This window comes from Emys orbicularis, chromosome 1 (genome assembly GCF_028017835.1).
Source record: "Emys orbicularis isolate rEmyOrb1 chromosome 1, rEmyOrb1.hap1, whole genome shotgun sequence".
Taxonomy (NCBI): Eukaryota; Metazoa; Chordata; order Testudines; family Emydidae; genus Emys; species Emys orbicularis.
In genome coordinates, this window is record NC_088683.1 from 98,860,305 (window position 1) to 98,882,692 (window position 22,388).

At 51.8% G+C, this 22,388-nt stretch overlaps 2 protein-coding genes across 2 annotated transcripts; one reads left to right on the forward strand and one right to left on the reverse strand.

Moving 5' to 3' along the window:
- Positions 1 to 1,385: 1,385 nt before the first annotated feature.
- Positions 1,386 to 2,195, forward strand: LOC135873075 (noggin-like). The gene has a single exon (XM_065397547.1). It carries the CDS (start codon positions 1,386 to 1,388, stop codon positions 2,193 to 2,195), a length of 810 nt encoding a protein of 269 aa, XP_065253619.1.
- A 4,709-nt stretch (positions 2,196 to 6,904) lies between these two features.
- Positions 6,905 to 20,594, reverse strand: GCAT (glycine C-acetyltransferase). Its single transcript, XM_065421605.1, has 9 exons — positions 20,396 to 20,594; positions 12,667 to 12,797; positions 11,416 to 11,517; positions 10,357 to 10,503; positions 9,837 to 9,991; positions 8,905 to 8,987; positions 8,342 to 8,513; positions 7,699 to 7,820; positions 6,905 to 7,245 (listed from the first exon to the last, which is right to left on the reverse strand). The coding sequence occupies exons 1-9, from the start codon at positions 20,592 to 20,594 to the stop codon at positions 7,094 to 7,096; spliced, it is 1,263 nt and encodes a 420-aa protein (XP_065277677.1). The 3' UTR covers positions 6,905 to 7,093.
- Between the last annotated feature and the right edge of the window lie 1,794 nt (positions 20,595 to 22,388).

A 22,388-nucleotide genomic window follows, 5' to 3' on the forward strand; every position in this document is an offset into this window, starting at 1 on the left:
TCCCATCAGAGGGAATGGAGTGTGCAAGGACTCCAGCCCCCCAGGGGCCTGCGGCTGGGTAAGCTAGTTAAACACACATGTTTAAACTCTAAAGCAGCAAGGGAGGGAGATGAAGGACCCCAAAGCCTGTGTGTCTGGCTGACCCCAGTTCTCTTGTCACCATGAGAACAGGCCGTTTGGAGGCATGTGGCCCTGTCAAGGCGCAGTCAAGTGGGGAGTTCCTGGCTCCCCTGCTCCCCAAGGGATTTTAGATGAGATGGATCCAAAGTCTCTCAATCGCAGCTTCTTCCCATCCCACTGTGGGACACACAATCGCTGCTGGGAGAGGCACGTGTCGGGGAGGATGAGCAACTAACCCTCCCCGCCCGCCCCCCATCCACTTCTCTCCGTTCTCCACGGGTCCAGTCCTATACTTCAGTGCTGGGCTAATGGATGTAGCGCAGCTTCATTCAGGAGTGAGCTTTCCCAGGTGGCCGGGATGCAGTGCTTAATTTGTGCCAGGGCTGAGCCCTGGCACCTCTGGGCTTACCGCGTCAGTTATTAAAATTAAAAAATTGCTCGATCCCCAGCACCTATATGCTTGAGCCCCGGCACCTCTTTCATTACAAATTAAGCAGTGCTGGGATCAGTCCTGCACAGAGGCAAGCAGCCATTCACATTCACTCTGCATGGCTAGTGGTCTTACACTCACACACCCCTTGATGCTGCCTGCTCCGGTAACTCTGCTCAACAGGACTTAGCCATGAGATTTCCCTCAACACCCAGCAACAGATGGTGCCTCCAGCAGCATCTCCCTACACCCTCAGCAGCACCCATCGCACCTCTACAACCAGCAGCACATCTACAACCTCAGCCACACCCTGCCACAGCCCCACTTTCCCAGCAACATCCATTGTCCCTCCTTGCCAAGCAGGACATATTGCACCCCAACACGCAGGAATATCTTTACATCCCCACTTCCTCCCCCCCCCCCCACCAAGCAGCTTCTCTACACTGCCAGCAGCACCTGTGGGACCCAGCAGCATCCACAACACCATGCAACCCCAGCAGCACATACTGTTGCTCTACAATCAGCAAAACTCACTCTAATCCTACCCTCCGGCACCACTCGTATTCCTGCAGCTGCACCCACTGCACTTGGCATCACCCACTGCCTCTACACCCACTCATCCATACTGTGTGTGTGTGTCTCCCTGTGAATAGCTGGTTGTGTCTCTGTGACAGCAGCAGTGTCTGGTATCAGACTCTGTAACTAGGGGAAAGGGGAAGGATTTCTCTCAGCCAAAGGGATCCACTGATAACCAGAGAGGTAGAGGGAGGGAACTCAGAGTGCCAGCCTGCAGCAAGACACACGCAAGGGGAGCCCCGAAGGAGCTGCACCCATCATGGAGATGGCCAGAGCAGGTTTCATTTGCCTGCTGCTGCTGGGGAGCTGGGCCCAGGGGCCTCTTCCCTCTGGAGCCTCTCTCCTCTCCCAGGAGGGAGACCTTCCTCTAAGTGAGGACCTTCTGCTGCCTGAGAAGATCAGTGAGACCACCCCACCCAATCCTGACATCCACCTCATCCGGAGCAAGCCATCTGCCCACGTGAGGCCATATAGCCTGTCCCGCTCTCCCAATGACTACCACTACTCCCCCAAGCCCAAGCATCTCAGGGCCCCTCGGTTGTTGAAGCTGCTGGGCCCCTCATACGACCCCTTCTGGATGTCCCCGCAGGATCCACGAAGCCGCAACACCAGTCTGGAGCAGCTGGGCACCCTGAGCCAGGACCTGGCCGATGGCACCAGCCGATACCGGAAGAAGCTGCTGCAGGAGGCTGAAAATGTGGAGCTCCCTGTCCTGTTGCCCCCTGAGGAGGGGATGGCCAGCAACCTAAGCCAAGCTGTCGCCCACCGCCTCCGTTGGTGGCTGGTGGACAGCGCCACCTGCCACCTGACCTCATCCTGGGTGGATCTGGGGCCTGTCTTCTGGCCACGTTGGGTCCGCCACACAGAGTGCGATACCTCCCACACTGGCTGCTCCTGGCCTCCTGGCATGACCTGCCGTCCTGCCCAGTTCACCCACATCAAGCTCCTGGTCTGGCACTGCTGGATGAGCAAGGACCCAGCCATAGACACGGGCAGGATTCTCCAGCAATGCACCTGGAGGCAGATCCCCTACCCAGTAGTGTCTGCTTGCAAGTGCTCCTGTCGGTAATAGGACAGGGAGGGGCAGGGGGCTCTTCCCCCACTGGAGGGGTGGGGTCACAGGTGCATTGCCACCTCGGTGCTCCTTCAGGGGGTTGCTATCATGCTGCAGCAGTTTGAAATTGCCTGCGCAGCCAAGGCTTGAGAAGCTGAGCGGAGGATGGCATGATCCCACCTACGTTCCCTACTGCAGATAGAGCTGGGAGTCCTCTCCAGATGTTCTCATCTCCACCTGGACCAGCAAGATATCACAGAGAGATACTCCTCTGATCTCTCCATCCACTACAGCCAGGATCCAGCATCCTCCTGGAGGAAGTCCTGAGGCTGTGGAAAGCTGGGGATCCCTAGAAAAGTACAGAAGAGGGGGAGCCAGAACTTGGGCTCCCCTCCCATATCCAAGGGAATGAAGCCAGGAACAGAGTGCCATGGGAACTGGGGGCACCAATAGTCATCTCAGGTTTAGATTCATAATTCTACGGCTTTGGGATCCATGGGGGCAATGTGCTGCAGAAATGCTGGCGACGATTATAACCAAACGGAAGCGCAGCTGTGTGTGTGCAGAAATAAAGATACAGAATAAGAACTTGTAGGAGTCTGTGGAGTTTAATATATAAATGGAGCCAAACTGATCCCTTTGCTATCCACAACTGCTTGGCTATGTGGCACAGCCTGCTGAGCCTTTGCTTATGGGTCATAGGTTCGAATCCCCACTTCGGGACATTGGCTTGTCCCCAGCGCTACCCCAGCAAGGCTAATCCCAAAGGGAAGTAAGTGCTGTGCTACTCTGTTAATCCAAGGTCCCCGACCCCTGGTATTGGAGGGTTCCCTGTGGTGGCAGAGCAGGGCAGTGCTGGGTCAGGAGGAGGTGGGTTCTGTACTATGGGCCTGAACCATAGCCCACTGCAATCATGGGAGCCTTCCCATTAAGCTTACTGGGCACTGGCGCGGGCTCTCGGAAGTGGGGTCACTTCTGCTCCCTCTGTCCCTTACCTGGGCACGAGGAGAAGAGAGACAGCCAGAGGGAGGCAAGGTGGCCAGTGCCAGGAGGAAGGGCAGTGGTTAGCTGTTTACACAGGGAGTCCTTGTGCCTGCCTGTTGTTTGAGCGATTTATCTGCTGTGAAGGACTGGGGACAGGGTCGGCTCCGTTTCCCAACACAGCCCAAACAAACAAACCCAAAGCAGCCCTGTGCTTCTCATCGCCGGGCCTGCAGCAGCCTCCACGGCTACCTTGATTCAAGCCCTGCTCTTCCCTCGGGCTTGGTCTGTGTCTCCTGCCCTATACCAATTACAGTGAAACGCTTGCCTGCAGCTCAGTACTTCTCTGTGTAGAGCAGAGGTAATGGGGCTCGGGAGGACTGGCATCAGTAATGAAATGAGCTCGGTGGTCATTAGCCCAGTGCAGAGCACCAACGCACTGCTAACAGACATCTGACTGTCTCTTCCTCGGCGCAGGATTGGCAGAGCGGGGGGGGAGCTGCAGATTCAGATCGAGATACGCTGGCTGCACGTGTGCGCATTGCAAACAGCGGCAGGTCAGGCATACAGTCGCTGCAGGGCAAGGGGCACTGGTGTGGGTTGCGAGGGGTTGGACCGCATAGGAGGGGGGAGCGGCAGATCAGCACTAAGGTGCATCAGCAGAGCTGTGGAGAGCCCTAGACTAGAATAGCAGGGGATGCATGGCCTTGGCTTTGTGTAGTCTGCTGAACAGCCAGCACCCTCTGATTTCTGTGGGGCACAGGGCGGAAGGAACACTGGGAGAAGCTGCAGCGTCTGCAGCAGTGTGACATACACCAGGAAACCGTGAGAAGCAGAGCTTTGCAGTGAATTCAATACTAACACAAATCCCACACTCGATGGGGCGTTATTCGTTTGCAAGATTTCATTTCTCCAAACCCTTGCTTGCTCAAGAGCTGCTGCAGAAACTGCACAGTTGGGACTTGAACCAGAGCAGCTGTTGGGGAAGACCTGGATAGAGACAAAGGGTTTGGCAGCTAAAGGGGAGCGGGAGGATGGAGGGGACAGAGGAGGCAGCTGTGGCAGAGGGAGGGGGGAGGTTTGGGCAGCTAGCAGTAAAGTCAAGCTTTTCTCACTGGGGCAGGTCTGGCAGCTGGGTGGTGTGGGGCTGGGGGAGCTGGCCCCTTGGGGAGGGGTTGGCAGTTGAGGGGAAAAGAGGGAAACTGGGCCACTTGGGGAAGGAGGCACAAGAATTTTGTTACTAGGGGAGAGTTTGGCAGCAGCAAAAGGGGCTCTGCCTCTCTCCTCTCCCCTCACTGGTCTGCTTCCTCTTTCCACCATCAACCTGTGTGCACTGGCTCAGCAACACTCCTGGCTGATGTGGGTGCTGGATTAGAATAGCAGGGAGAGCTGCAGACCAGGACGGAGGGGCACTGGGAGAGCAGGTCTGGAGTAGCAGGGACCTGCAGATCAAGAATGGGGCACATTAGTATTTGGTAGAGCTGTGTGGGAACCCAGGACTGGAACAGAAGAGTTGCTGCAGGTTCACTCAAGTGCACCAGATGCAGGGGCAAGCCTAGGGCTGGGTGTACTACCCATACTGGGGAGAAAAGGGCATCCGTAGATACAGGCTATGAGAGGATAAAACTGGATTCAATGACAAAAAATGGTGGAAGCTTTGCTTGGGGGCTCAAAGCACCCCCGCACACCCAAGGCTTAGCCCCCCCTGCTGGTGTCATGGTACAATGGGGCCCCTGAGTGGCAGGCAGCTTCCCATCATTTTCTGTGGCCATGAGACAGAGCTGGCTTGTTCTGCGTATGCTGGCACTGACACAGCTATCCTCCTCTCAGCTAGGGGTGCCCCATGGCAGGGGTTTTGCTCGGAGTCAGCTAACGCCGGTGCTAGCAGGCTCTGACAACTGGAGATCTTCACAAGGCTGGAGCTTACCAGATGGGAAGCACTCACACAGGAGCCCTTTGGGAACCAGAGCAAATGTTCTCCTGATCCTTTAGCCCCCCCTCATTTTAGAACAGGGCAAGTCCCATTTGTTTTCATGGTGGAGACCAAATCTAAACAGAAATTGTCTCCTGGATAGCTCCCTTCCCAGGCCCCCAGCCATCTCTCATCCCACCCCCGAGTGCCCAGTGGCAACTGCGGTGATTGCTTACATGGAAAAGTAACAGGAAAGAAATGACTGTACCCGGTCCTGCGGTGGCTCTGCTGCCCAGGTGCTTTCTCCTGGTGCCTCTTGTGGGCCAGCAGCTACCAGTGGAGACAAACCAGGCTAGTTCTGCCTCCCTGTTCCAGCCGCTTTTTACAGGTGTCTTGGTGGCAGTTCGACAAGCACAGCCAACTAATTTTCAAGCCGCATCACTGGATAAAGAACTGCCAAGAGAGATGCCCGAGCTCTCACTCTTAACAACAACCATCTAGAGGCTTCACCAGTGGCAAAACACAGCTACCCATCTCCTAAGCGAGGTGGGCTGCTTTGAGCACGCACCATCTGGCCTCCTGTTTGCTGCTGGATACAGTTCAAGGGGCTGAGGCAAATCTTACAGGCCTTGTGTAGGCCAGCACCTCCTTAACTTGGGGGCTGCCTCTTGCTCTCTAGAGCGGCAGTAACACTTCCCACCACTGCTGCCAGGGACGCAGGGAGGATTAGCTACCAACTAATGTTAGCGCTGCCCTGCCCTGCAGAGCGGTGCCAACACACGGCACCCACGTGCACGCACACAAGTGGGAGGTTTCTGATTTAGAGCAAAGACAATGCCAAAAATTCTCCCGCATGGTGTCTCGGGTTCACTTCTGGTTCCGGCAAAGTGAATCACTCACAAAGAGTTTAAACAAACAAGTTCCAGCGCCCGGTCTCGCTCCATGTTTTCTGGCATGTTATAATTGCAACGAATGGATCCAAATTATAGGTTTCTGTCATCAAATGCGATCATCTCCTCAACCCCTGGAGACAACACAGCCTCTGTGAACTCCCTCCCTCCCTCCTCAGCCTTCCTCTATGAACAGACGTTGGGCAGCAGCGCCCTCTACTGGATGGTGATTGTTGTTTGTAGACTGAGTAAGAACGGTACCAAGAACCAACCCAGCCCATTTAACCTGTGGCCTAGTCCTGATGAGACACCAGAAGGCCACGGAGTACAATGCTGCTGGTCTACCTACTGAGCTGCATGCCCTCTCCCTCCTACAGAAGGAACAGGAGAGACAGACACGGGAGGCGAAGTGTTCTGAAGACCGGGACAGCACAAGGGCTTAAAATGGCCAATGCGGCATGGAAACTATTAACAGAGAGGGGAGAGTGGCCCCAACCCCCTAGCTACAGTGGCACCAACATCCCAGTCAGGGCTAATGGGCCCTTTACAGCAGTTAGAGTGAGGTGGTGCACCAATGGGCATGGCATAGAGCTGTTATGCCAGCTCCCATCTGCACTGGGGGAATTCCCTGGGGGCCAGATCTGCTGGTTTTCCAGCCCCTTTATGCCACTGGAACGGTTTAGAGGGGCTAAGATGAACCATGCCTTTTAAGTGTACAATGGTTACTAACAGCAGGCTCTAACCCCCCACGACCGTCTTCAGGGGAAAACACCATTTCCCCACCCTTCCAGGCTCCCCATCTCTGCAGGCAGCAGCGGGAAGGAGGGGAAGAACAGATTGCAGGCCTGGGATGGGAGAATCACACCAAGATGCTTGTTTGTGCTGATTTTATGTCTTGGTTGAAGCTTTAATGTGTGTTGTAACATGAAGAGCCACCCCCAAACCATCGCCCCCACCACTGTGAACGCTATGGTGGCTAACGCCTCCCAGAGGCCAGGATCCCTTTATCTTCAACATCCTACTATCTTCTGGGCATCATTCTGGTTATGGTTCTTCCCCAGGTTAGGCACGGTCTTGCTTGTGGAAAGGCTGAGAAAGGCCCCATCACATCCCCTGTGCTAGCTGGCTAGTCAGGGCAATGCTCCATGTTTACGCCCCACCTCTGTGAAGGCCTCCACACAGCGGTCGATGTCGTCCTCGCTGTGGACGGCTGAGATCTGCACCCGGATCCGCGCCTTCCCCTTGGGGACCACGGGGTAGCTGAAGCCGATGACATAAATGCCTGGTGATGAGAGTCATGTGCAAGGGGGAGGCAAACATTAATACTGGGGCTCGTTTACTGGTGGAAGGGGGTCTTAGCTCCTTTTCTCCCCCCCCCCCGGTAAGCAGGGATCAGACACAGCAGCACACAACTCCATGCTGGTACTGGAAGGGCGCCCCCTACAGAGCTGCGAGGGAAGCAATGGGAAGGGCGAATGGTGTATGTGCTGCCCAGCAGAGTGGCGGGGTGGGAAAAATTTCTTCTCCAAGGCCTCATAGCAAAGCAGAGGCAGTGTGAAAGGGAATTACTAGAGCGAGGCGCTTCCCCATTGCTGGAGGGACTGAGGAGGTACAGAAAATCCCCTACGGCTACCAGACATGGAGTAAGACAGCTACAGGGACAGAGGATCAGAGGCCATCCCTTCATGTGCACGTGACGCCACCACCTGACAGCCCCAGCCCCCTCTGGGTTTACCTCTCTCCAGCATGTCATCAGCCATCACGGACGCTAGCCGGGCCTCGCCCAGCATCACAGGGCAGATGGGGTGATCATTCCCCGAGATGCTGAATCCGGCTGCAGCCATCTTGCTTCGGAACCTGCCCAGCGGGGGAGGGGGAAGAGGAGCACATCATCCCTGCTCGGGGAAGCCCTTCCCCTCAGCCATCAGCCCACTGCTCTGGCACCTGCGTGGCTCTGCACCGTCCTGGCTCCTCCACGGCCAGGATCAAACTCCGCACCACCCAACCTGCGTGCGGAAGGGGCCATTCCTCCGAGATCCCCTCCTATTTTCTGCCCACCTCAAAGGCCCCATGGCAGGCTCCGCTGTGCCACTCTGGCTATCATGGCGCCTTCCGCATCCAGACTGGTGCCTGGCATGTGGGGTCATGCTGGAGCTCGCAGTAGGTAATCCCATGGCTGTGATATCACAGCCATCTCCATGGAATGGAGCTGGTGGGGCTATCAGCAGAGGATGGGAAAAGAACCAGACACAACTCACTCCTGAGCAGAAAGGAGTCTACTGGCCAAGGGGGTGAGATGGGCAGGGAAGTGACTGCATGGAGAAGGGGCTTGTTGGGGGTCTTCCCCAGCGAAAGGATCCCAGGTCCTCAGCCCTCACCGCCTGGTCTTGGCCACCATGGACTGCGCAATGGCATTGCTCTCCATGAGCAGGTCCAGGGCCTTGGAGGCGCAGCCCACGACGGCGGGAGGCAGGCTGTTGGAGAAGAGGTACGGGCGGGAGCGCTGGCGCAGCAGGTCGATAAGGGCCTTGGGGCCAGTTGTGTACCCACCTGCAGGGGGAGGAGACAGAAAGAGAGTATAATTTGGGACAGGGGGAGGAACAGCCAACAACAGGACCCCAGGAAACGCTCCCCCGGTAACACAGGCAGCAGCGCCTGGGATCCCAGCTGGTTAGTTTCACTAATGGGTTCCCTCTTGGGTGCCCAGGTGTGACGTCTCCAAAGGGAGGTCAGAGGAGGGTGCACCTGGCAGGGCTTGCTAGGCCCCCTTCACCCTTGCTGTAGTGACCCTCATTGGGTCCAGGCCCTTCAGCTCCTGTCCACGTCTTGGTGTCCCCATCGGTTCTGTACTGTTAAAGGGAGGGGGCAGAAGGGTTTCGGGGAGCTCTCGGGTACAGGGCCACGTAGAAAGACAAGGCCCCAGAAAGGGGAATATCTGAACCTGCTGCTCCTCCAAGTGCCTTCCCCAGCGTTGAGTTGACAATGTCCACTTGGTCCATTACCCCCAGCAGTTCATCAGTACCCCTGCGAGGAGAGAACACGACCCCATCAGCCCTGGCAGCTCCGACCTGGGGGGCTGGGCCGTGGTGGCTGTGCCCTGGCACCAGTTCATTGCCACTTTCTCTCCAGCATGGCTCTGATGTTTTCCCAGTCCTGATGGAATAGCCACGCCTCCAGTGGCAGGTTAACCCAATGGGCACCGCCACCCATTTGCATTCCCACCACCAGCTTTGTGCTAAAACGAAGGATACGCAGAACCAGGACAGCAGCTATGGATGCAGGATGTGAAATCCCGATGTGCCATGCTGTGGGAAGGCCTTGTCCAGCCAGCGGCAGCGTAAAGCAGCAGGGAGCAGGCCAGGGAAGCATGCCTAGCCTGCCTGGCTGGCCTCAGGGGAGTTCTCTCTCCAGATGGGGTGAGGTCGCCTCCTGCAGGAGGGAGCCAGCCCTGCTAGCAAAGGCAGCACTGGGGGCTCGGCGCGTGGGCTCCTCATCCCTCCCCAGTGCAGGCTGCTCTTACTTCCTGCACACAGCAAACTGGTGGTTTCATAAGTCACAGCAGAGACAAGGCCCCTCTGAGTATGCTCCGAACAGGCCCCCGCCCACCCACACCCCAAGACTGAGAATGCTACCCCCAAAATCTGAGCCCACCCCTGTTATGCCACTCCCTGACACAAAGACAGGTGTAGAAAGGAGGGTGCTACCATCTCGTAAGGGGGCGGGGGAGGTCAATGGCCAGGTGGGGATCCCTTCAAGGACTAGTGGCTCTAAGGATCCACAGCCCCACAAGAAAGAAACCCCATATTCAAACCCGTGGCTGGTCTAGGCCCAGAGAGTGAGATGTGGGACTAGCAGGAAGGTCTGGTCTTGTACCGCCCATTGGGCCCAAGGAAGCCAGTGGCATGGCATTCATCGATGAAGACGAGGGCCTGGTATTTCTGGGCCAGGCTGCAGATCTCCTTCAATGGGGCGATGTCACCATCCATGGAAAAGGCACCATCGGTAGCCACCAGCCTCAGGCGGTGTTTCTATGGAAGAGAGTGTGGCAGGCTGCAAGGGATCATGGGTAAAGACAACTGCTTGAGCAAATGTGTTTGGGAAGTGGGAGGAAATGGAGACTGGGGTCTAGTACTCCCGGTACATGAATATATGGCCCCCACCCACCATCTCCCTCCATCCATCCTTGAGCTCACATTCTGGCAGGCTTCCTCCTGCCAACAAGCAAAGGACTGGATTCTCCTTAGAGTCTAGCAAGGCAGCTTCGAATGCTGGCCAAAGGAGGTTACTCCTCTAGGAGATGCAAGGTTATTCTCTGGGAGATGGGCACCTTGCTCCTAGACGGGCAGCGGGTCACAGACTGAGTGCACTCCCAGGGGAGAGCACGTCTTTGTACCTGTGCGTCCTGCAGCTTGGCCTCCAGGTCCTGCATGTCCATGTGCTTGTAGCGGTATTTATTGGCCTTGCATAGGCGGATCCCGTCAATGATGGAGGCGTGATTCAGCTCGTCTGACAGCACTGCATCTTCTGGGGTCAGCAGTGCCTGCAGACAGCAAAACAATGGGCTGCGGTGGGTTACGGGGGGAAGCGTCCTTGCTAGATGCATGAGCAAAATTCTGTGTCGCCACAGTACTCCTGGCTTGGCAGCCTCACTAGCCGACCACCAGAACCCTCTGCATCCTATTGGTGGTCAGGCCACTCATGGGGCAGTGCCAGGGCACCACGTCTCTCCTCGTGTCATGGGATACACCACTAAGGCTTCTATCTCTCAGCTCCTTTTCCCCGCCATGGGGTTCCTCTCCCTTTGCATTCTTTGCATGGTTTGTTCCATAAGCCACGTCTCTGCCAACCCTACAGGATGCGCTGACTTCCTCTACCAGGGCTGGGCCTAGGCTGGGGACAGTCGCCCCTTGCCCCACACTTTTGGGATCCTCGCCATCACCATGCGCCCACAAGGGGCTACCCATCCTCCCCTGCAGGCCTCAGCCACCCTCGCCAGTATGCATGAGCCGCCTCCCCTGCTTTTTAGGTGGAGTGGCTGCATCCGTTTTGAATTCTCATGTGAGCGGGTCCAGAGAGCTCAGGTTGGGGATGTTGGGGGCTTGCAGAAGGTGGCCAACAGTGATGGGTCGCTCTGAGGAGACAGCTGGATGGGTTCCACTGCAGAGGCCCACCCAAAACTTAGGATTCGTTGTGATGGTCATCCTACTAGGAAGGAGGAGATGAAGGCTGACTAGAAAGCTCCATGGCACCTCAGCCCCCCACCCCAGCAGCACACAGAGCCATTGGGCCTTCTCTCTATCCCTATCTCATCTCCCTTAACTTCAGCTTGCAACCTGCTGAGGGAAATATGATCATCAGCAGAAGCAACTGCTTTGGGAGCTTGGCTTGTTGCCTATGTAGCCCTTCCCCTTGCTGCCCCCTACACACAAAACACAACACATGCACTATGAACCTCAAAGATACCAGCATTGGCATCAAAGCAGCTGGCATAGAGGATGGCGTCTTCTCTCTGGTGGAAACGAGAGATCTTCTCCTCCAGGTTCTTGTGTATATTCTAGAGAGAGCCAAGACAGAGAGTGAGGGATTTCTATTAACATGACCAGTGGTCCAGCTAGAGTTCCCTGCTTGCCATGGTTTTCTGCATGGGATGCCTATTTTTTTTCCAGATGAGTTTTCTCACAAAGGAACCTAAATTGTGGTTATAATTTTTGGTCCCACAAACCAATCACTACAACCACAGGACTCCAAACCAACACAGACACAGGGCACTTGCGCTGAGGCACTTACCATTTTTAACTGAGACGCTGCCCCAAAACGTTTAAGTACCACACAAAGGGCCCAGATCCTCAGCTGATGTAAACTGGGGTAGCTTCATTGATGCCATGGAAGCTACCTCAAGTTATTGTAGCTGCAGGTCTGGCCCTGGGAAATTTGGGTTGTTTATTTTATAACTAGAGATCCTCAGGGTTTTTTACAACCCTGGGGTTTTTTTTATTGGTTTAACGAGAAAGCCTATTTTATACCCTTAAACTGACAGTGCATGTAGGGGGGTGTCTGTGTGGCCATGTGTACGGATAAGCATGTAGAGCTGTGTCTGTGTGGACATGCATGTGCTGATAAGTGTTCAGAGAAAGGGAAGCACGCGAGCAGCATGCCTGCACTGTTGTTATAGGTAACTATGGAGGCAAAGCTGAAGGCTTCTTTCCTCGGTGGCGGATATAGGATTGGTTTGGGGGAAATCAAGATCCTGGGAAGAAATCGTGGAGAATGGCAGCTAATTAATATGCAAGAGAGTGGGAGTGAGGGCTTTGCCTTCTCCCAGGAGCCCATGTGGAGACCTGGTTATTTGTTGGAGTGGAAGGGACAGGCTCACACAGTAAGGTGTGTGTGTGTTTGGGGGACACACACACTGCAGAGTGAGGAGTAAAGGGAAGGGAGTGGGGACAGCACATCCATGGGGAGAGGGACAGGAGAAGAGATCAATGGAGGAGGAAAGGAGAAACAAGTAGGGGAGAAGGGGAAGGAAAAGGAGAGAAAAGAGGGGCTAGAACAGAGAAGCCAGCCAGCCAGGAGAGCCCAAACGACAGACCTAAAGCACTCTACTGGATTCCACCTGGGAGCAGTGTGGCTTGGTGACAGATGATTGGGTTTTAGACCCAGGGAAAGGCGAATACTCCACTCTGGATCACGGCCCCACCCATACCTGAGTCCCGCAGATGAAACGGACAGAGCTGAGGCCAGCTCCGAACTTCTCCAGGGCCTCTAGTCCAGAGCGGATCACCTCAGGGTGGCTGGAGAGCCCTAGATAGTTATTGGCACAGAAATTCAGGATCTCTGCAAAGAGGAGGAGGCCAGGAAGGAGTGAGCAATGCATATAAATCCTACCCACCCCCTGATGCAGCAAGACAATAGAGCAAACCTCAGCCAATAGCAGGACTGAAGCTAACACACCAAAAGCAGCCAGGTATGTGCCCGGAACCATGGAAACAGTCTTATGTCACATTTCCAGCGTGCCCCCTGGGCTGATTATTGAGCAAAAGTAGATAAGTCCAATTGCTTCACAATGACCCATTACTGAAGTGGGCTGTAGCCCACGAAAGCTTATGCTCAAATAAATTTGTTAGTCTCTAAGGTGCCACAAGTACTCCTGTTCTTCTTGTAACAGTTTTAGCCAGTTTCCTCTGTCTCTCTCCTCACATAAGCAGAGGCATGGCAGCGAGGATCGTCTATCTGGGATCTCCATCCAGCAGGAGACAGGCTGCCTGTTGCTTCAGCAGGCAGGCTGAGTTTCCGGTTGTACTGGTTTTTAAATTCAGGTTCCAAAAAAAGGCTGATTCACGGACAGTGCTAAAATCCTGGCTTTTTCTGGTCACTTTGTTTTTTGAATATAGGATGAAAATCTGAAAACTCAGATAAAAGTAGGCAAACCAATTCTCAGATGACAACACGAGCAAGTATCACCTCTTCCAGGCCCTAAATAGAAAACCAATGTCACAACCGAGTCCCGCTCTCTGAACAGACTCCAGTCAGTTGTGACTGGCTCCAACCACAAATCCCATGTGCTGCTAAGCTCCCTGGGCCTGGGTAGCGACTGGTCACTATTCCTACCACTAGGTCTTCCAGGCATACTCCCAGGTGCAGGCCCTACATCTGACACCCTTCGTGGGCACTGAGACCCCACAGTCCAGGCACCTCAAAGCCAGGAACCAGTGCCCCAGCCCCAGAGCTCCCAGTTGCTTAGACACATTCCCCAGAGTCCATCTGGCTGTGGGATCGCTGTTTTTTTGTTGTTGTTGTTGTTAACCCCTCCCAGGACAACACGGCAGCAAAGCAAGGACACACAGGCTTAGCAAAGGAATTTCACACACACTTTATTCTTAAAGAGCATTACAGATCTATGAAAAACAACAAACTTTGGACACAGCCTCCTCAGTGTCCTCTCCCCCTGGTGCGTCCTGGGTTTGGTTCTGTCCTTTAGGGGAAGCCAAACTCCGCCTGCCTCCACTCCCTCTAGCTGTTTCTGGCAGTGACTCAGACAGCATGTCTTAAGACAGCCTCTGACACCTTTTCTGTGCCTGCTCTTCCTCTGGGGATTCGTCCAACACCCACCGCCAGCTTCCAGGCAGGGAGGGAATCAGTCAACATTACTGGCCCTGCCAGTAGAACCCCCGTTGCTCCAGGAGTGGATTGCTGTGCTCTGTCCCAGCTTTTCAGACAGTTTCTGGACATGGGGATGAGTTCCTGCTAGAGACTGAATGCTCCAAGCCATACTAAAGATTACATTTGAAATCAAGGTTGAAATACAACAGGCGTTCACAAAACAAAAATGGGATTCTGAAACTGACACTGACAACCCCCTTTCAACCGTCACCATTGTGGCAGGTCCCAGACACAAAGGGCTGGGAACGGATAAGGACCAATGCTTATTATTTCTGTTTAACATTTATACTGTGGTAGAAGCCAAGGGCCTCAGTCAGTATCAGAGTCCTATTGTGCTAGGTGTTGCACACACACACACACACACACACACACACACACACACACTTCTGGCCCAAAGAGCTTTCCATCCAAATAAACCCTCATTATGGCCAGTTAATGAAGACAGGGTCAAACCACCTTTAAAAAAAAAACAAAACACCACCACCTTTCATGTTCATTAAACTACAAAAAAACAAAACAAAAAAAAAGGGGGGGGGGTGGAGGGGTGTTTGTTTGTTTTAAATATGTAGAAATCAGCAAAATTAGGCCCTGATCACACTGGCTTGCCAAACCATGACCCCATATCCTGCAAATACTTATGCACATACTTATCCTTACTCACATGAGTAATCCCATTGAACTCAAGGAGATCACTCGCATGTTTAAATTAAAGCATATGCATATGTTTGCAGGATCAGGGTCATCCTAGGCCCTTAAAAACCAGGTTAGCAACAAGCATGTTTAAACACAGTTTCTTAATTCCATTTGAAGAACAGAGTTAGTGCCTAAGGGCTTAAGATACACTACAAAAGAAGTGTCAGAGGACTGAGCTGCAATATGCTATCTCAAGACACGGTCAAAGGTTGGTTCTCTCTTGTAGGCAGGTCCTTACCTATGTATTAACCATATCAGGGGGCATCAAGAAGTCAGCTTCCCCAGTTCTGTTTGTTTGGTTTTTCTGTTGTGATTTAGTATAAATGGGCCGAAATACTGCCAGAGATAGGTACTTGTCTAGACAGGGATATGCAGTCACAGACACGAATCATCAACAGCCAGGTGTGGGTTAAGCTTTATAGAATAGGAATATTACATTTCTACAGTATATCCCAGAGTGATACAACCGAACAGCTCATGGAAGATGGTGGTTGGCCATGTGAGTGGCTTAGGTTTTTTAAGTGGGTTTTGAAATTTATATACAGTGGGGTAGAAAGTCTGCATTTTCTCCATGGGTTTTGTCAAAAAACTAGAGCTCCTACTCTCAATGTACCAGGCCAATTTTTATTCTTTGTATTACAATAGTGCCCCAACTGTGACTGGGGCTCCATTGTGCTGGGCATCATAACAAAACATAGCAAGAGACAGAGAAAGCGTGGGAGAAAGGCAACATTATTAACATTCCCATTTGACAGATGGGGAAACTGAGGCAGATATTCACAATGCTGAGGCCGGAAGGGACCAGTGTGATCATCTATTTGACCTCCTGCATAACACAGGGCATAGGAATTAATTTAGGGAAGTCCTGTTTGGATTAGAGCATGTCTTATAGAAAAAAAAAACCCATCCAATCTTGATTTTAAAATTTTCAGTGATGGAGAATCCATCACCACCTTTGGTAATTTGTTCCCAGGATTAATTACCCTCACTGTTAAAAAGTGCACCACACACTGGAAGAAAAAAAAATAGGAAAGTTACAGCCATACAGTCCTGAAATCTAACCACCAGATTCTGATCAAACCAGCAGACACCATGACTGTTAATGAGGCCAACTGACAACTCTCTGACACCACCTACTATAAAGAACTCAAAAAAGACCCCACACTGCAATTTACCCAGGAACTTAAGAATATCATCAAATCCTTCCCCAAACAACTCCAAGAGAAACTCTACAAACTCGTCCCCCACTAACCCATCCCAGGCACCTTCTACATCAGAGGGGGGCAAACTATGGTCCGTGGGCCACATCTGGCCCGCAGGACCCTTCCCTCTGGCCCCCGAGCTCCTGCCAGGGAGCGGGGTCAGGACAGGCTTGCGGAGGAGCCAGCCCAACTCCCCGGCAGCACAGTGAGCGGGGCGAAGGCTAGTCCCTGGCCCCTCCCCTTCTGCTCCCCGCCCTCCCTCCCTTGCAGTCACAGTTCTCCCAGCGCCTGGGCAGCGTGGCTGCAGCTCCAGCCGGGCGGCACGGCTATAATGCCGCCAGACCTGGTGCTCCAGGGCGGCGCGGTCAGGGGGAATTCCGGGAGGGGGGGTGAGGAGCAGGGGGGGTTGTAGGGGGGGCGGTCAAGGGGCCTGGGCCCTGCTGCCGGGGACAGGGGCAGAGCAAGCCAGGGCCCCCCTCCACCCCCAGCATGCTTGGCCCCTGTCCCCAGCAGCCAAGCCCAGACAGGGAGTGAGCCCTGCCCAACTGCCAGTGAGAGCAGCCAAAAGAGCAGGGGAAACGCACAGGGAAAGGACTGAGCCCTCCTTTCCCCCACCCCACAGGTAGCGTGGGGCGGGGAGAGCAGGGAGGGTTGGATAGGGGGCGGGGATCCCAGGGGCGATCAGGGGTTGGGGAGCAGGGGGGATTGGATAGGATGCGGGAGTCCCGGGGGGCAGTCAGGGGTGGGGAGCAGGGAGGGTTGGATGGGGGTGGTGGTTCCAGGGGGGCTGGATAGGGTGCAGGGGCCAGGCCACGCCTCGCTGTTTGGGGAGGCATAGCCTCTCCCAGCCTTCCCTACCAGGCCCTCCATACAACTTCTGTACCCGATGTGGCCCTAGGGCCAAAAAGTTTGCCCACCCCTGTTCTACATGCTTCCCAAGATACACAGACAAGGGAACCCAGGCAGACCCATCATATCTGGCCACAGCACTCTTACTGAAGGAATATTGGAACTCACAGAAACCATCTTCAAACCACTCACCGCACAAAGGCCCAGTTTCCTCCAGGACACAACCGACTTCCTCCACAAACTCCGTAACATTAACAATCTCCCTTGGAACACCATCCTCACCACCATGCATGTCACTTCCCTATACAACAACATCCCTCACAATGACAGCATGGCTGCCTGCCTCAAATATTTGCCTGCCTCAAGACAATGGACAACCCTCAGATATCCACCCCAAATGCTCTCCCAACTCATCCATTACATCCTCACCCATAACAATTTTACATTCAACAACAAACACTTTGTCCAACCCATGGGAACAGCCCTGGTTAATAGGATGACTCCCCAATATGCCAACCTCTTCGTGGGCTACCTTGAAGAATTTCTGGACAAGTGCACCACGAAACCAATGATATACCTGAGATACATTGATGATATTTTCATCCTCTGGACAAACGGCTTAAACTCCCTCTCAGATTTCCACCACAACTTCAAAAACCACTATCTGTCCATTAAACTCTCTCTGGAACACTCCCACACTAGCATCAACTTCCTGGACACCCCAATCAGCTTCAGCAATGGAACCCTACAGACAACCATATACAAGAAACCCGACGGATTGCCACACCTACCCTCATAGATCCAGTAACCACCTCTAACACACCAAGAAATCTGTTATCTACAGCCAGGCACTCAGGTACTACAGAATATGCTCCGAGGAGAAAGTCTGGGATATACACATTAATACACTCAAAACCAACTTCACCAAACAAGGACACTCCACCAGAGAAGTAGATCGCATCACCTCACGCTGGAAACCATATGGGGTTTAATCAAACAGCTACAATCCATACTGAGTGGAGACCTCATCCTGAAAGAAATCTTTTCTGATCCCTCACTTCTGGCCTTCAAACAACTCCCCAAGTTCATCATCAGAAGCAAGCTCCCCACAAACCAAGACACACCAACTCAAAGCAGCACCAGACCCTGCCAGAACAACAAATGCAAAACCTGCAGACATAGCTCCACTGCTATAATGATCAACACCCCCCACAACACACCTTTCAAAATCCATGCATTCTACACATGCAGTGTAGCTCAGCCAATGCACAAAATTCCCCAGTAACAAATACTGTATGTGTGTGAAACCAGACAATCATTACGGTCTCAAATGAACTCACACAGAAAAATGATAAAAGACAAACATTGACTATCGCCTGTGGGTGAACACTTTTCACTCTCTCCCAGCACTCTGCCATGACCACACAAGCCATAATAAAGCGCTGCGTTGCCAGTGTAGACTAGCCCTAGTCTTCAGCAGACGCCCTACCGCAGTGCAGCTGCAGCAGTGCCGGTGTAGACCTGCCCTTAGCGGTGATGCTCACAGTACCTTTCCCAGCCCTGAAGAAGAGTTTGTCTCTCTCCCCAACAGAAGTTGGTCCAATAAAAGCTATTACCTCACCCACCTGGCCTCCACCTTATTTCAAGTCTGAAGAGACAGAGAGTCAGGCTATGTCTACACTAGCACTTCTGCTGGAAAAGCTTCTGTCTGTCAGGGGTGTGAAAAAAAAAAAAAAAAAACCACACACCTCTGCGTGACATAAGTTACACTGACAAAAGCGCCAGCATAGACAGTCCTATGTCGGCGGGAGACATAGCTACCGCCACTCATGGGGGGCGGTCTAATTATGCTGACGGGAAAGTTCTCTTCTGCCCACATAGAGCGACTACACAGGAGACCTTAGAGCTGTGCCGCTGTAAGGTCTCTAGTGTAGAGACAGCCTAAGGCTATGTCTACACTACACAACTTTCAACAACATGGCTCTCCTGCCAACAAAAAACTTCCACCCACAACGAGCAGCGTTTGCGTTGTCGGCAGGAGAGCGCTCCTACCAACAAAGCGCTGTTCACACCGACGCCTGTCGTCGGCAAAACTTTTGTCTTTCAGGGGGGTGGAGGGGTGGTGATAACACCTCTGAAAGACAAAAGTTTTGTCGTTCAATTGCCAGTGTAGACATAGCCCAAGTGACTTGCCTGAGGTCACGCAAGAAATCTGCAGAAGAGCGAAGATCTCATCTTCCAAGCCCCAGTCCAGTGCTCATAAATACTACTGCCTTGCGTTTGTCATCCAAAAAACCTTAAAAAGAAGGAACAAATTCATTCCTAACCCCTGCAGTGATCACTCTGCTTCTTGAAGTGTGAGTTTGGATTGCCTTATTTTAGCTGGCATAAACACAAACGTTATTATTGGTCATAAAATCATCCAACTCTTTTTTAAATACTCCAATTCCAGTATTTGACTCCTGCAGCGAGGATTCCACAGGCTGGACTACACACAGCAAGAAGCAGTATTTCCTTTGACTGGCTTTAAATTTACTTGCCATTCGCTTCATCAAGTGATCCCTGGCTCTCATATTATGGGACTTCATAAGAGGGAAGGATCTGACTATCTTTCACAGTAGTCATAATAATAAATCTGTCAGTTATAGGCATAAAGACAGGTCAAATTAGGCCCAAAATGTATTTGTTTAAAAACAAACAAAAATAAATGAGGTTTTAGAAAAACTGATGCCCACAGAATTGGGTTTTGGTTTTTAATTCAAAGAGAAAGTTCTCAAATAAAAACACAAAAACAAATTAAAAGCCTCATACTATGTTCACAAACTGCCTTGCCACATTGTGCTTGTGCAGAACCCAAAAGATATATTGACTAGAAAAAAAACTGAAACTGGCTAATCTAACATCATTGTCCAAGCTGAGAGAAATACAAAAAATAAACAGTGTTAAACAATGTCCATTAAACTAGATGTTCAATATTCTTTTACTTTTTAAAACAAATATTATTTTAGCCTGACAATGCTGCTTTAAATCTTCTCAAACACTTCTCCCACCTAAATTAAACAATCCTTCATTCCGCAATCTTTTGGTGTATGTAACTTCTACCCAGGACCTATTGATCTTCATTGCCCTTTATTCAATAATCTCAGCTACCTCTTTTGTAATCTGAAAACACATTGCTCCAAAGCAGGAGTTTCCTGAAATAATATTGCATTTTCCATGTCTTTTATAAAGTACACTCAATAATAATGTTCATATTTTTACTGCATATGCACACAGGGTTCTCTATCCAGATTCTCTCCCCCCAGCACATGGGTGGGTCAGACTGTTTTGGCCTATGTTCATTATCTGATGAATATTAAAGCTGAGTTTCATCTGCCACAGTGCTGCTCTCTCCCCTAAATAGTCTCAAATTCATATGGAGTTTCTCACAATCCTCTGTGGCTTTTACTAACTGCGCTGTGTGTCTCTCCTCTCCTCCTGTCTAGCCAACACCGGAGACGCGTTAAATTTCATTGATGCAATACCTACCTCCTCTGCTGCCTTCTACGTGGATGTGTGGCCCTTGTTTTGATGTTATAATCCTCTCACTCTTCCAGGTACCAGCGCCTCGGATGCTCTCTAGCTCAGCCTCCAGGACGTGGTTGAGTTGGGCCAGGGCAGTCCTTGCTCTGTAGGAACTACAATGCCCCCGAGAGAGGGGGTAGCTCAGAAGGCGGCTGCACCACATTGCTTCGGCTCAGCTTCACAGCGAGAAGGCAAGCGACAATGTTTCCTGACGATGGAAACATGTGGCGGAGGCGGAACCTGAACCAGCCAATCAGAAAGTAGCAACAGGCGCACCAATCAGCGACAGAGTTCATTTAAGGGGACACGGCTAACAGTAAAGACTAGGGTGTGGGGAGAGCCGGAACAATGACTGAAACGTGCCCAGCTCTGGTCAGCGACCTCAGCCTAAGGATTGAGGGGCATTGACCCAGCACTGCATGGGTCTCATAGCTGTAATAACAAGTGGGTACTACAGGGGAGGATTGAGATACATGGGGGATCTCAGGACTGGAACAGGACAGTTGGGACTAGGGCGCCCAGATAGCAAGGGTGAAAAATCGGGACAGGGTGTCGGGGGTAATAGGTGCCTATATAAGAGAGAGCCCCAAAGATCGGGACTGTCCCTATAAAATCGGGGCATCTGGTCACCCTAGTTGGGACCACAGGCCAGGAGCAGTATGTAGGGACAGAGGGGTGTGGATGTCCGAGGGGAATGGAAAAGCCGGAGCTACTGCAGGTCATGACTGAAGTCCAGGCAGGGGCAGATTTAAGGGTCAGAGTTTGGTCAGCAAACCTGCTGCCTGGGGTTCAATGGTCACGTCACCTTAGGCTTATTTAAACATGAAACGTAAAAAACAAAACACACACAACACCCCAATCAAAAATCACAGGCCTAAACAAAAGTGGACTCTAACTGTGTTGGCTTGTGTGTTTCCATTTATTGGAACCTTGCACCACAGCAACACATTTCCTTGGCAAATTGCTCTATGATTCTGTCCAGCTCCAATCTTGCAATCTCATCTTTCTCAATTTTAAGGAGAGCAAGGTCACTCAGCCATGTCTGTAATAGTGTTGAACGCTTTTTGCACATTCATCACCAGCCACTTGGTAGGGTGAGAAAGAGTCAACACATTTCCATTTCTGGTAAGGTAAAACATCATCAAGAGAACTTGACTCTATGAAATTCAAGTAGCTCTGGACTCCAAGTGACAAACTGAACACCTCTGTCTCTTTTGTAAAATAATACATCTTGAAAGACATAATCTTGTGAACCGAGTTTAAAGAAAAATATGAGTATTTTCCCATGAGATTAAGAACTTCCTCCTTTGACTTTTCTAAAGTTATTTTGAAGTTGTCTGGGATGGAGGAAACCAGATAGAATAACTACCTCTTCATATCTCTCACACTGAGATTTTAGTTCCCCGATCATATTGTCTAAGACAGGGGTAGGCAACCTATGGCACGTGTGCCGAAGGCGGCACGCAAGCAGATTTTCAGTGGCACTCACACTGGCAGGGTCCTGGCCAACGGTCCAGGGGGCTCTGCATTTTAACTTAATTTAAAATGAAGCTTCTTAAACATTTTAAAAACCTTATTTACTTTACATACAACAATAGCTTAGTTATATATTATAGACTTATAGAAAGAGACCTTCTAAAAATGTTAAAATGTGTTACTGGCATGCGAAACCTTAAATTAGAGTGAATAAATGAAGACTCGGCACACCACTTCTGAAAGGTTGCCGACCCCTGGTTTAAGACCTCAAATATTTCCTTTGGTAGTTATCTTTTGCTTCTAACAGAGAATCGTGCAAATTCATCATCCATGCGGTGTACATGTCTCTTCCTATGACTTGAATAGTTTGTACTTTCAAACCCTATTGCTTCTTACCTGTTGTGAGATTCTTTTATAATTTCCTCATACTTTTCTTCGGATCTGAATTTGCATAGCTCATTCACTGTGCTTTCAAATATCC